The sequence below is a fragment of the Lagopus muta genome, chromosome 8, assembly GCF_023343835.1.
Source record: "Lagopus muta isolate bLagMut1 chromosome 8, bLagMut1 primary, whole genome shotgun sequence".
In the NCBI taxonomy this organism is placed as follows: Eukaryota; Metazoa; Chordata; class Aves; order Galliformes; family Phasianidae; genus Lagopus; species Lagopus muta.
Window position 1 is genome coordinate 33,608,952 of NC_064440.1, and position 14,773 is coordinate 33,623,724.

At 43.9% G+C, this 14,773-nt stretch overlaps 1 protein-coding gene across 4 annotated transcripts in view; it reads right to left on the reverse strand.

The window, feature by feature from the left end:
• Positions 1-14,773, reverse strand: part of ABCA12 (ATP binding cassette subfamily A member 12) — a 101,315-nt gene that overhangs the window by 69,906 nt on the left and 16,636 nt on the right. For 3 of the 4 annotated variants that reach the window (XR_007378441.1, XM_048952429.1, XM_048952427.1), the window contains exon 2: positions 5,256-5,349. Coding sequence is in view for 3 of the 4 variants with exons in the window: in XM_048952429.1 (XP_048808386.1) it covers positions 5,256-5,349 (94 nt within the window). In the remaining variant the exon portion in view is untranslated. Of the gene's footprint in view, positions 1-3,169; positions 3,274-5,255; positions 5,350-14,773 lie in introns of those variants that run through there. The other variant, XM_048952428.1, reaches the window with a different exon arrangement.

The following is a 14,773-nucleotide window of genomic DNA, read 5'->3' on the forward strand; positions in this document are numbered from 1 at the left end:
CCAGGCAAAGGGTAACAGTTTTAAACTGACATCAAGTAGATTTAAAGATGAAGTTGGTGAGACACTGGAACAAGTTCCCAGGAGATGCTGTAGATGCCCTGTTGTTGGAACATTCCTAAGGCAGACGGGGGCTGTGAACAACCTGGTCTAGTGGAAGGTGTAAATGTCAGCGGCAGGGCTGTTGGAACCAGATGGTCTTTTAAGGTCCCTTCCAACCCAAACCATTCTAGGATTCTTGATTAGAAACATCACCAGTACCTAAAGGGAGCCTATAAACAGGAGTGATGTCAACTCTTTGAAAGGGCAGATAACAGCAGGACAAGGGGAAATGCTTTGAAGTTGAGGGAGGGAAGATTGAGGTTGGATGTCAGGGGGAAGTTCTTTACTAGGAGAGTGGTGAGGTGCTGGAACAGCTGCCCAGAGAGCTGTGGGTGCTCCGTCCATCCCTGGAGGTGTTCAAGGCCAGGTTGGATGGGGCCCTGGGCAGCCTGGTCCAGTATTAAATGGGGAGGTTGGTGGCCCTGCATGTGGCAGAGGGGTTGGAGATTCATGATCTTTGAGGTCCCTACCAACCCTGGCCATTCTGTGAGTCTGTGATCACAGCAATTTGTTCAGGCTAACCTAAATAAAAGAACACTTACAGAGAGATCTGTAAGCAGAGACAAAACTGGCGTTGAGTTGTCTAGACAAGGGCAGATAGAAAATGATAGACAAGAATCATAGAATCCTAGGATGGCTTGGGTTGAAAAGAACCACAATGCTCATCTAGTTTCAACCCCCTGCTATGTGCAGGGTCACCAACCACCAGACCAGACTGCACAGAGCCACATCCAGCCTGGCCTTGAAAGCCTGCAGGGATGGGGCATCCACAGCCTCCTTGGGCAAAGAGAACTTTCCCAATAACTTAAGACAGCAGTGCAAAGCACACAGAGGAATGGGACTGCTGTACCACTGGCAAATGGTGGAGCAGAGTGCTGGGAGTCTGATGTGTGCTTCTCTGTATATAGAGTAGGCTGAACTCTTAGGGTGGATCATTCCTTACATAAATACCCATGACTTATCCAAATGAATGGAGTGGCCTGTGTAGTCACCATATCCTGACTACCTATAATTACCATGGGAACCTATTAATTTTTCCATACTACCCAGTGAAGTCACGGAAGGACAGACTGGTGGAGCACTTGGTTACTGAGTCTATCAGAAATATCTGAGTGAATGCAATTCATCATGCAGGCATCTCTCCATGGAGGTGATGAAATCTGGGTGAGAATTCTGGGCAGAAATGCAGGGTAAAACATCCTTTGCCAAGAGGAGGAAAGGAGTTCCCTGGCATTAGGAACTTGGTATTTTTTCAGACTGGACCCAAGAGCAAGGCTTCTTTTCATGAAGAAGGAAAAATATTTGTGAACGAGGCGCAGCTTTTGTAGACCGTGCCTAACTTTCACCCTTGGATAGCAGAGGGAGTCTAACAGGAGAGCAAAGCCTTATCCTCTTCACAGCACTGAAAAAGCAAGATTTCAGAATGAGTGGGCAACTAACCACATCCAAGGGAGCTTCTATGGGGAATGAGGATGAGGTCAAAGTGACAGGAGGGGAAAGAAGGAGAACAGAAAAGGAAGAAAGCGGGCGGGTAGGGTGTGACAGGGCTAGTTAAAGCAAAGAGCATAATTGGGCTTCCCTATAGACTGAGTGGGTTGTGCCCTGAGGGACAGATGGTATCTCTCACACAATTCCCATACTTTGCAAAAACCTGTAGTGATGTAAAGGGACTTTTGTTCCTACTCACTCTAGAAAACAGGTGATACAGACACAAAAGACTGGAAAATACTTCAGACCCCATTCACAGGTTTCCAATGCAGAGCTTCCTACCACACACACTCCACACGGTGCAACCCAGCGTCTTCCAGCAAATACATGGACTGTAACAAAAGGTCAACAGACACAACTTCAACGTGCACAAAGGGTTGGGTAAATCTGTTTGGTGAGACTCTAGATCATCACAGGAGCTGAGTATGCAGAGAAACAAATCCCCATTTTCTTCTGATATTAATTTCTGCTGACCAGGAAATACATCATTGAACAAATACGTGGGAATAAGAGCAGGTTGGGTTCTTTTGTTTGTTTGTTTCTTTTTTAAGATACTAGGTGCTTCAATCACAAAGCAAATTGGATTCCAGCCTCCTACTCGACCTCAGTTCTCAGTGTTCCTACAGGTGATTGACTGGTGATGTTTATTTGGCATGTCATTTCTCTTTTGAGCTCAGCCCACTGCTGGACCCCATTGCATTAGGTGCTACACAAACAAAGGAAAGCAAGTGACTTGCACTTTCAAGAAGCTCTTGCCACTTGTTCATTCTTGATGGATACTGGCTAGGTAATTTCCTGAAATAAGCCATTAAATGTGTATTAGACATACTTCAGGAGAACTCATCTCAAATTGGAGCTAATTTAATTGAGCAAATAATAGATTTCATGATATTTCTGTGGCCCTGAATATATGAGATAGGTTAGATCTTAGATTTAGATTTTCTGTGGGGTTATCTAAAGGTCCAAAACTCAGCATCTGAGCAGCTTATTCTATCTCTGTGTCATTGATTCTACGCTTCCTGACTTCTGTCTGCCTGCAATAATCTCTTGACAGCAGGATTGGAAACTGCTTCTTGCCGCCATTTACTGATTGTGCCATTAAACTTGTCACTGGAATTTGGTATAGAGTGGATCTAATTCCTGTTGAATATAAACCCCACCTGTAATCATTCTCCTATGTGTCCACCCACATTGTTTTTGTTTGTTTCCTATCAGAAAAGAAAGCTCCCAAATGATTTCTCTTGGTTTCAAGAGAAAAGTTGATACATTTTTCTAGTTGTCAAAAATGAAGAGTGCAATCTTCAAGTGGGTATTCTTATTTGACTAGAAAGACAGCAGGAAATAGCTGTTCAATTCCCAAGTTAATGTTCTTCTTCATCCCCCTTGGATTTCTAGATGGCTTCTAAATAACATGGATCACAGGAGTATGTAACAACCATTAACAACTTTTCCAGCCCCAAACCTCCATTGCAATAGAGTTTCTGTCATCTACTTTAGATAGAAAGACTACTCAGATGCTGAGATTTGCCCCAAAATAAAACTCATCCACGCAGGAAAAGAGAACAACTCCAAAGATACTGACCAGTCTCCCCTTTCCTGCGGAGAACCATCGATGAAAATACTTGCTGCTCCTAGGAACATTCCTTCCATTCCAATAATTCACAGATGTAATCCCCCAGAGCAAACATAAATACACACTCAAATTAATAGCCATGTGCAGAAATGAATAAATATTTTACCATCCAGCTGGCACTCTCAACATTGGCCTTATCTGATCTCTCAGGGACAGGAAGTACAACCACTGGAGCCACGTGTAAGGAATGCCATTTCCACACTTGGCCAAAACTGCAGTTCTCACCAAGTACAACACGTCCTGTCCTGCCTTCTCCAACTGGTTCAAAGGGATTTGGGCAGAACATCAGTAAAAAGCCTAAAGAGGCCTTTCACTGGCAGCAGATGGGCTTGGGGTTAAAAGTCCAGCCTAACACACAACGAATGTCCTTCTCTGTTTAAGACTGCGAAATTTATAGGAAGTCCCTTATTCTAACTCTCCATCATTGCTTACAAATTAGATAAACAAATTTCTAGCCCGAGTAGGCTGCAAGCTCTCTGAGAAAAGGGCTATCCTAATTGCATATCTAGTGTTTATTACCGTGTGGCCTTTTTTCATACATCACTCTGAAGCTCAGAAACACTTCTAATCAGAGAACTGCACATTATTAACCAAGTTGGAACATTTCCAGTGCACACACAGATCTCTCAAACACATTTTGCCCATCTGATAGCTACAAACACTAGAAGCCAACTGCTTGTCCTTGGTGTTGTCAGTCTGACTCTCCAGTCTGTATCAGCCTCCTTGCCTCAAATACAAACGTCCTGCATTCCCATAACGTTACTTTGTTCTTGTGCACTCAATGTCAGTCTGATGCTGGTGAGCCATGGTGGTGCCTCTCCTATGTATCAGGTGTAGCAAATCTTTTAATAAAGGCAATTTGAAGGCCTACTCTCACCCTGTGCTGGGAAGATGTGGCTGTCAGTAACAGCTCTCTGTACAAGGATGTAACTTAGCAAACTAGATGTGAAATGTGAAGCACGAATCTTGCATGTTCTTTCAGTGCCTCTGCCACTGATGTTGAGGAATGCCTCTAATGAGAAGATAGTGAAGGGAGTACAGCTCTGTAATTGATTTTTCCCAACACAAAGGTAGGCTATTGCTAAAAAGAGGGACCAGGTCATCCAACCCGTCCCTTCCCCTCCCCCTTGGGTCTGCACTTGTTGAGGTCACAATGAGCAGAACCAGGGATTAGATTAAAACCAGAATTAACATTATAGAAAGGAAAAAGACTTCGAACTGGATAAACTCCTTGCTTTTTTTTTTTTTTTTTTTTTTTTTACCATGTAATTTCATAAACAAACATAGCCAGGGAAGAGAGCAAGACAGGACTGCTTCTTCTGGTGGTAACAGGTACCCACTGAACTCAGTGTAAATTTTTCAGAGAAGATTCAGGTGGACTCACATTCTGAGCTACAGACACAGTTCTCCTGACTGAGGAAGCAAAGCATGCAAGTGAAAACCAGCTTGTGTAAACTCTTCACCCATTTAAGCACTATCAACACACACTGGCCAGCTGCTCTTTGGCTTGCTAGCAAAGGTTCACATACATCATCATGTCCCTGGAGCCAAACAAGTTATCACTTTTCTGCTGAGCCCTAGCAGTAACTGCCTAAGTAGGTGCTTTTTCCTTTAGCAAACGTAAGGTGAATCTTTCATGATGAGCACACTGTTTTTACTATGTTTTCTTAACCCTAGTTGAATCCTATACCCTTACTCATTTTACTGAATAAGAATGCCCTCAGCTGCTCCCTCGTCCCTCAATTTATCAAGTAGGTTTATACTGCTGCTACAACAGCAGTATCTGAGTGCATCTTGATGAGACAGTTCTGTAAAGTTGTTTTCTAATTATGAAACTAATTTGAAAGAAACATAAATATAAACAACCTCAGAGGAACACTGACACTTTATTTACAGCATGCTACATACCAGGAAATCTCCACTGGAAGCTGCAGAGAACCGAATTTACAAAAGTAACAAAAAACATCAAATTAACACATCAGTCACCGAAATGAGAGCTAATCCCCAAAGAGATAAAAGCAAACCAGTTACTTACAGTTTGGCTGTGGTTCTGGGGGGAATTTGAGACGGATGATAGCCAAGATTATGAAAACAACCACAGGCCAGGAAATTAAAATGAACGACCATACCTATAAAACAGCAATGAAAATATATTGGTTATTTTTGTTGTATTGATGCGTCCCAGGGCTTGTCTAGAATGCACAAGTTCCACCCTAAATGAGTTATAGCATACACTGTAAATAATGCCTGTCTTGGAACACATATTACTAAAACTCAGGTATTATCTATACAGGAGAAAAACTACTTAAGATTGTAAGAGCAAACGACAAGACTGAAAATAACACAAGCTTCCCTGTGTTTCAGTTTGGCTGTCGATGCATTTTGTACTGATTTGAGACACTGCTATGTAATAGTAAAAGCATCCTTAGGTGTACAAGACCTTTGGATGCAATGGTCACAGAACTTAACAGCAAAAATGGAAAAGGTTGGTTTTGTTTTCAGTAAAGATGCCTTTAATTTGACTGACTATTCCTCAAAAGTCATTTGACATACAAATGACAAGGTTACTTTTTTCCAAAGGTTTTCACAATCCTTCACAAACAGCAGAGCCAAAAGAAAGAGAATTTTCATAGTATTTGTTTACAAAACAGTGAAGGAAGGGGTTTATTACAGAGCTGTGAAACCAATCAGTTGGAGAAATGCCATCCAAACACTGGCAACCTGTCACTCCTCATGTGAGCTTCTGACCACACAACCCAACTCCCTGGTTCCATCCCACTGCCAAATTGTAGCAATTTATGCAGATGAGCTGAGATAAGAGAGAAATGATGCAAAACCAGCGTGGCATGTTGGACAAAAAACAACATTTATAGATCTCTTGCCTTTGACACAAGGGTAGCCCATTTCAATGGATGGGAAGGAAGAAAATAGAATCTGCTAACCATCCAGTGTAGTAAGTCAATGTAAGTACAAGGCCCAAAGTCAGTATTAAAACCTTGGTGTTTCGTAAGCTAGGAAAATGCAATTCTTCAAATAATTAACTGCTTCTGCACTAGCTGGCTAGCTTGGTACTGTGGTTAGTGGATTTGAGTTTCCCATCCACCTGTACAGCTCCGAGTGCCCTGTGCTGTGAAATTGCTGTGCTATCTTCATATCAATTTCTGAAACTCCAAAGATGTCTTTCTTCAAAATCATCCCATTTTGCATCGCTGCGTTGCTGTTTCTTTCAGATCAGCACATATTACCCCACAGCATTTTTCCAAAGGTAATTCCAAGCCCATCATAATGTCTTCATTTCCTGTAACACTTCTTAGAAGGTAAAAAAACAAACAGACAGACAAGTCCTGGAGAGTGATGAGCTTGAAGATGCTTGTTTTGCAGCAAGTCCTTCCATACCACCCCTTGATGACATGACATTCAGCCACAGAAGTGGGAACAGGATTCGTGCCCCAAAACAGGGAACTGACAAATGTCAAACCACCTCCTAAAACATCCTTTTAGAGGAAGTCTTCCTCAAATTTCAGCATTCAGAAAGCAGCTTTTAGCTTTTACAGACACTACTCTATTTTCTTTATATGTACTCTATACAACAAGATCCATCCCTGAAACTAACATCTTTTTATATAATACTTTGTATCACATTTGCCTTATAATCAGACCACAAACACAGTTTTTAACTTGGACTAATTCATATGCACATGGTATTATTAAGGTATCCTCCTAGTTTAGTACCATGTAGGCTAAAATAAAATTATGGGGTAACAGCACTGAAATTGATCTTAGTCAGAGGCTGCCTAAAGGAATGGCAAGATAGCCTTCCTATTTTGGGGGAATAAATGAATGCTGATTGCCTACACTGAAGGAAATCTTTGCACCTCCCTGTTTGGAGCTAATACAGTGCTAACATTCCCCACTTCCCAGACAGCTCTTCCTTTAGAATCTCTGTCCTTTGACTTAATGGGATTTAACAGCAGCTGGATACATCAGCTGCCACACAACAGTGTTCTCACTGTCCCAGGCTTTCCTACTTGATGAAAACAAGACAACCAGCCTGGCCAAACCTGTGCAGGTAGAACATGTTTGCCATAATCAAAGTCAATTTGGCTTGTGAGATTAAGCACTGTGCCACAGGTTGCATAATCCTTTGGTTACTGGACTGTTTCACTGCTAAAAGCAGATTAAAAATCTCAGATCTTTTTACATTTGGATGCAGGCGTGTGGTTTTTTTCTGCCTTCTGCCTTTTTTTTTTAAGTAAGCATACTGCACAGAAGTGACAGATGGAAAACAATAAACAAGTGCAAGAGGCACTGATTTCTCCAGCTCCCTCTGGCAGGCAGGCCAAACTTTGCTCCCAGAAGATTGCCCCCTCAACTCATGGCCATTTCTTTCTCAGCAGGAGTAACCTGTGTTGAGGCTCTCCCTGGGTATGGATGAAGAGCTTCAGCTGATTTCATCAAATTGATGGCCAAGAAGCTGTAGCTCTCCCCACGCTGCACAAGCAGAGGCAATCTCTCAGGGGCTCTGAAGAAAGTGCACAGAGGAAATAAAGCATAAAGCAAAATGCAGGATCGAATGTTATTTGCTAGCCCTGGAGAGGCTGATAAACAGAGCAATGGGAAAGCACTTCAGTCTGCAGAGGGATGGGAGCTGGCTTGTGTCAGAGTGCTCTGTGACATGCCAATCAGCCCTGGGGAGGGCAGTGAACATCACTGCAACAGCAGGAATGCATTCATGGGTTATCAGAAACAGAGAAGCTCAGAGTGCTTCCCCTGCAAAATGAGCACAGGGATAAAAAAAACCAACACAACAAACTTCCTGAAAGCTTGGTCCACTGGTGGAGACAGATTACACAGGTGAAAATAAAAAAGGAGGAAGCTGAAAGGATAGGGAAAACAGGATGCATTTGGGAGCAGAATTGTGGGTTTATGGCCTCACACTCCCTCCAGTCTGAGCAAGATTCCTAATTGAGAGCAAGAGAGGGAAAGGAAGGAGAGTTGGATGGAACGTCTGCCCTAACATTGCCATACTTTAATTGACATTTCCATTCTACAGATGTTTCATCTCTACAAGAAACCAAGAGCAGCAAGAGAGTCTGTACAGTCAGCTGTATATGCAAGGTTTAGGTTAGCATTTACTCCAGGTGCAGGAGCTGAAAGAGACCCAAGCCTCCAGGTTCTAACAACCTTGTTAAAATTGCTCTTGAGAAACTGGAGGTAATTTGTTGGTATTTTTCTGCATCTCACAAAAAGCCTCCAGTATCCTTTGCAGCAGGCCCAGACTTAGCTCAGAGGAACACAGCGTGTCTGCAGCTCCTGGGGAAGATCACAAGGACTCAGATTAAAGACTCTCCCAACCAGGCTCCCGACCTGAGAGGCAGGACAGGGCAGGCACACAGTGGACCTTGCAGCAGCATGCAGTGATATAAGGTCTTTCACTCCATCATTAAATCACACTCTCCATGGCCATTTTTCTTGTCAGCTTTTTCTGCACCAGCCAATGCTTTCCATTCAACTAGAAAGTTTAAAAGTCATCACATCTGGATTACTAGCAAGGGGATGGGTTGCAACACTTGTCCATGAACTCCAGTGCAGTTGTATTGAAACCAGCTTGCAACAAAACTACCAGAATAGGCTTCGCCTGGACACGCTGTGCCACCCAAAGGACCGCTTGCCTCTATGATGCTGCAATTCACATTGATCTCTGGACACCATTGGCAGTGCTTTCTTTTGGAAAGACAGACCATCTGGTATGTTTGATTTGCCATGTACTGGACTGCAGTGGAAATCTGCCCTACCCGTACCTCTCAAGAGTCCTTTTCCTTTGGCCAACTGTTACAAAAGGCTACAGAGGATACCCCCAGTGCCCTCAAGCAGGGAGCAGGGCCTGTTCACACTCGATTTAAGCATCCTTAATTCAGGTCTGCCCATGAGTCTGTGTATGGTTTAGTATGCATAGACCACTGGCTCAAGGGAACAGAGGCATCCCTGGTATTCATTCTGGACTCCTGAGCCCTCAATGCAAGATCCAACCACTTGGGCTTAAACGACCATCTTCTCTTCCATGTCATTCCTTTCCTTCCCTCTCTGTCTCTATTGACAGCTTCCAGAATATTTATACTTTAACACCATGACTTTCCTCTGGTGTAGAATTCTTTTTGCTTCTCATTCCATAGAATCAATTGAGTTGGAAGGGATCCTCAAAGGTCCGACTCCCCTGCAATGAACAGGGACACCTACAGCTCCATCAGGTGCTCAGAGCCCCATCCAGCCTGATCTTGAAAAATCACCAAGGAAGGGGCATCCACCACCTCCTTGGGCAACCCGTTCCAGTGCCTCACCACCCTTATTGCAAACGACTTCTTCCTTACATCCAATCTAAATTTCCCCTCCTTGAGTTTGAAACCATTTCCCCATGCCCTATCATAACAGACCCTGCTAAAAAGTCTGTGCCCTTTCTTACAACCTCCGTTTTAGATGCTGAAAGATTGCTATCAGCTCTCCCCCAGAACTTATCCATGCTATCAGCCTGTCCTCATAGGGAAGGTGTTCCATCCCTAGGAGCATTTCCATGGCTTCCAGCTCCCGCTCCTCTACGGCTTTGCTTTCACACTCACCGGCTGCCTCTTGACACTCAGCCAGTTCTTCCACAGCAGGATCCTCAAGTGCTGGAAGAGCGCGGCCATCCTCGGCTGACCCAATCAAAACCGTGTGGGCCGCGTATTCCTCCTCCCCAGGCTTAGGAGGCAAAAGTGGAGGCTCTAACCCAAATGGGTATCCAGTGTCCGAAATCCAAGCCCCTGCCTCTTCCCCACAGCATAGCTCTGAAGCAGCTACCTCATCCACTTGTTGCTGCTGTGCTCCCTGTAACCGTAGCTTTTGTCCTCACAGCAACAATGCCTAGCAAATTCAACAGGTTATTCTTCTCCAGGCAGGCAGGCAGACGCAGCAGCCTGCCTCCACTTGCATTAATTATAATATCCAGCCTCTCCTGGCTGCTCTTTCTTCAAGCCCTAACCGATAAAATGGATAGCATTCCAAAAAGATGCTTCTGCTTAAACAAAAGGTGATGCATGCCTCCTCCTCCCTGTGATGAAATTACCTGCCTACCCACACACTGCTTCTGCTGGAGAGGTGTCAGCAGCAGTAAGGAGTGTGGGCTGCTTGCCAGGCCTCTCCAGCTTCCCTGAGTTCACAAGCAAGTGCTGGGAAGAAGAAAGTACCCTCAGCTACAGCTTGCACCTTCCCGGCATCGCTGAACTGGAATTATTTCTTAATACTTGTGAGTATCTCACGCCTACCCACCCAGGGAAATTAAAAAACAACAAACAACACAGAAGCTGAAACAAGAGAAACATGTATAAATGAAAATCTAATTAGCCAGCTTCCTACAGCTTCCATTTCCTTCCAGAGAGATCAGTCCTGGCATCCTGACTGAATGCAATGTAACATATTAAGTCTAGACAGCAGAATCAGACCCCGCACCCACAAAGAGTACAGCACAGATGTGAGGCTTAAGCACTGTTATTATTCAATTGATTGCTGATCTTTTTTTCCAGCAGCTAGTGGTGAGATTTTACTAAAAACTGGAGATGAAAGGAGAGAGTAAAGTGCAGGTACAGAGGGAGCTCTGGCAGCAGAGAGGACTGCTCAGAGCACCATGGACTGTAACAAATCTGATACGAACTTATCTGATGAGCTCTGATCATCCAGCAGTGCTTCTTATCCCACCCAGGAGAAGACCAGGTACACTCAATCACCCCATCTGCTAACACTGAAAAAATATAGGAAAATACTGAAGTTTTGACCAAAAATGGCTTGGAGTACTCTGACAGTGATGAAAATATCTGCATCCATCAGTTTTGTGGTTAAATTTAGAGGTCACTTCTAAATTTAGTTTAGGTTTGACTTCTTTAGGGCACAAACATTTTTCCAAGAAGAATGACATATTTCAGACCAGATATTAAGATTCATCAAACGAGCACAGTGATCCTCCTCAAATTACTGAGGAATTTATCCACCTCCATAAACTTCCTGTGAGACCAAAGGCGTGCTCGATGCCTGTTTCCTCACATCTGCCAGCTTCCCAGACGGGAAGAAAACTGAGCTTTCCCAACTTCTTTAAGCCACTGACTCTCTTCAGAGCCAGATGAAACAGCTTCTCTTCTCCAGTGCTGAAAGGATCCCTGCTCACTTATGAAAACTCTTGCACTGGCAAGCAGGGCAAGGAGACTCATCAGGCTCCAATTACAAGAGCTCTAATTACACTGATCTACTGTCATGGTTTTCGTTCCCATTCTGAGCAGTGTCACATGGGCTAACAGAGGACAAACCCATTTTCTATACCCCAGTGCTGTTGAGCTTACTACGCTACTTGGGGAATGTGGGACCCTGCAATGGATGCAAGTCTTGCCCACCATGTAATGGTCAGCCTCCAGCTGCTTAAGGCATGATACACCCAGACCTTACCCTCCCTGACTAGCTAGAACTGAACAATAAATGAAAGTACATTTGAGCAAACACAGCAACGCTATCTAAACCCTGAAAGGTTACATTTCAACAGCCAACATCCAGCCTGGGGACATAATAATCAAGCCCTAACGTGGAACAAAACCCCAACCAAGCAGCATGCTGCCCATGTCCTTCAGTATCTAGGCAAGCTGTGGAAGAAGACTTTGCTGTTCTCAGCATATTTCATATAAAAGATCAAAATAGATTCTCCTACACGCCATTTGTTCTAGCCACAAACCAACATCATGCCTCAAAAATGAAGAGCATCTTGAATGAATCCTTGCCAAACTTCACCCAGGGGTAAACATGGAAGAGGCAACCCTGCCAGCCAGAACGATCTTGGAGCAGAGGAACTTTGATCTAAGGGTAGCTAAGAATGCTGTTCAATGAACTTAAAAGTCTTCCCTGGTGAAATTCTGATACAGATGAGAGGAAACCTGCACATGTAAACTCTCAGTTCTACACTACACACGTTTCTTCTACCAAACTTCCTTAGGAGAAAGAGGTCTGTGGCTGAAGAACAAACACTGCTCCTCAGGACACTGCCCTAGTTTAGCTACATGTAAAAGGCACAGCAGATTTCATTTCATTTGATCCAAACTCCATTTGCAAACTTGATTCACTTCCTTTCCAAGGCCAGAAAAAAACATCCAGAAATAGATAATTTTGCTCTAAGGGAGCAGGAGAAAAGAAATTTATGATTTCACCATTCACTGCTTTGCCAAGGTCTTTTGAGGCAAGCATTTGATTGCTTCTTTTTGGTATTCAGTCAAAAAACTGTTTCAAAAGAACACTGTGATTTGGATAATAATATTCCCAAGCAAATGCACATCCTTAGTTCCTTTGTGAACCGAGACAGCAAACATTCCCCTTGGGAAGAACCCAAAGGGTAATTTGTTTGAGTTCACCACTGTAAAACCAGAATAACTCAATGTCAATTGGCTCTCAGAGTGCCTGTACTCATCTCCCCAAACACCATACAGTTCCAGCTCAAAAATGCAAGATGAGAACTTCATTAATCCCTTATACCTTCTTGCTTTCTAATTCCTTTGCTTACCAACTCCTGCAGGTGGCACAGGAGGCTGTGCAACTACATGGCCATCCCTGACAGACTGACCAGTGTCCCAGTGACAGTGCTAAGGTGCACACAGGCAGAGAGGGAAGAGGAGAGACAAGCTAAATTCTTTCTTTAACCAAGAAACTTTCATGTATGTTATTTCTCCTGTTAAAGAACTGCAGTTCATCTCTTCCGGGCAGAGGGGCAAATTGCTGGTTCAGAGCAGGGGGAAGAAAAACAGAACCTGCTTCTGTGAACAGGCAACTGTAGAAATCCTCAGGGCAGCTCTGACTGCATCCAAGGCAAGTCTTTAGAGGCATTGCTCATTACCTCACATGTGGCTATGGCCCACCATGATGACAGAAGGGGCACAGAGTGTGGGGCAAAAAGTTTCTTGCTTTGCACCAAGAACTCACAAACGCTGAGTCCTTTCCTTGAGACGTTCTTTCAAGTAGAGGAGGCTTTACTTCAGTGAAAATGGATGCAATGATACTTCCCAGGTGTGCCAAGTTAGCTCTATCGAGAAACAAAAGCTTAGGGAAGTGATGCAGGACAGAATTGGGAAGAGGAGAGAATGGAGTCAGACTGATGATCTCCAAGACCGTCTAACACAGGAGTAGTTGGAGCAAATCTGCCAGGGCAGAATATTTACTCCATTGAAGCCAGTGCTGGAAAAAGGAAAAAAAAAAAAACACAAAACTGTTGGCTGTGAGGAAAACAAACAAACAAATAAGAGCAAAACACTAATCTTGCAATGTCTGTGCATGCTACAACTAAACCACAGAGTCTTCCATAGACATATGGGTGAACAGTGCTTAGGTACCCTCAGGGGCCTGGAGGAGTGATCGCTCCAGCAGTGAGAGAAGAAGCATAACCAGATGAACTGCCATGCCACAAAACACATGCAAAGCAGCATGAACTAAAGAAGATCTGTAAGGGGAGCAGTGGGGCAATGCTATGACTCAAAGAGGCAGGACTCTGGTACTTTCCTCTTGCACACTCTGCAGTGTCTTTAGTTACCGAACTGCAGCGGCGGGGCATTCCTCATGGTTTGTGTAACCTAATATTGACCAAATGTTGGATTCTATCTGCAAAGGAATCACAGGGATGCAAAAACTTCAGCTGTCCACACAGATCTCTTGTCAACAAATCAAGCCAGGCCAAGGAGCACTGCAAGAGCAGCCTGCAGCCCCCTACTCTTACCTGCAACTCACAGGGCACTAGCGGACCAGTGCTGAGCAGACCCAGCTGCTCAAAGATGGATGCAAGTTATGTGGCCTGCTAGCATGCTTTGCTAAGATGGCATCCACTAGCAAGGTGCTACAAGATGGTGCCACTCTTTCTACCAGAATGGTTATAGAAGCAGAAAAGGGGAAGAAGAGTCTTCACGCAATGGGTACTACAGATTTTCAGCTGGGTAGCTCTGCTTCATAGAGTAGACCTGTAGCAAAAAATAAATCTTTATGAAGTCCATGCTTCTGAACACTCTGAAACCTGAATGAGTAGGAAACAAAAAAATCAAAGAACATCACATTTGTCTGCACAACCAAATGCAAAAGTGAAAGTCTACAGCTAACTTAAAACACTGGCTTCTTCACACAAGACAGCAGTTGCCTGAGGCCTTGACAGCATTAGGCAACACTGTGGGCAGTGCTAGATGACGGTGGAAAGGCATAAGAGTCTTATGCTAACTGGTATGCCACTTGCAAAAACTATAAAAAAGGCTCTTGTCAAGCAGCCCACAGCATTCCCTGTGCATGACTGCACCTGCTCTCTTGGCCACTACAAATTCCTTCCAAAGGCATGGCAGGAGCCATGTAGGTTCCTCCTTATTTCCTGAATACCTAATGTCAAGCACCTGAAAATGGCAGAGATTTTAGAAGGATTATCACTGAGTACTTCTGAAAAGAAACAGGACCCTCAGAATGCCTACAGGCAGCAATATTTAATGGGAACTGCAGGTGACATGGCATTACCACACTACTGCT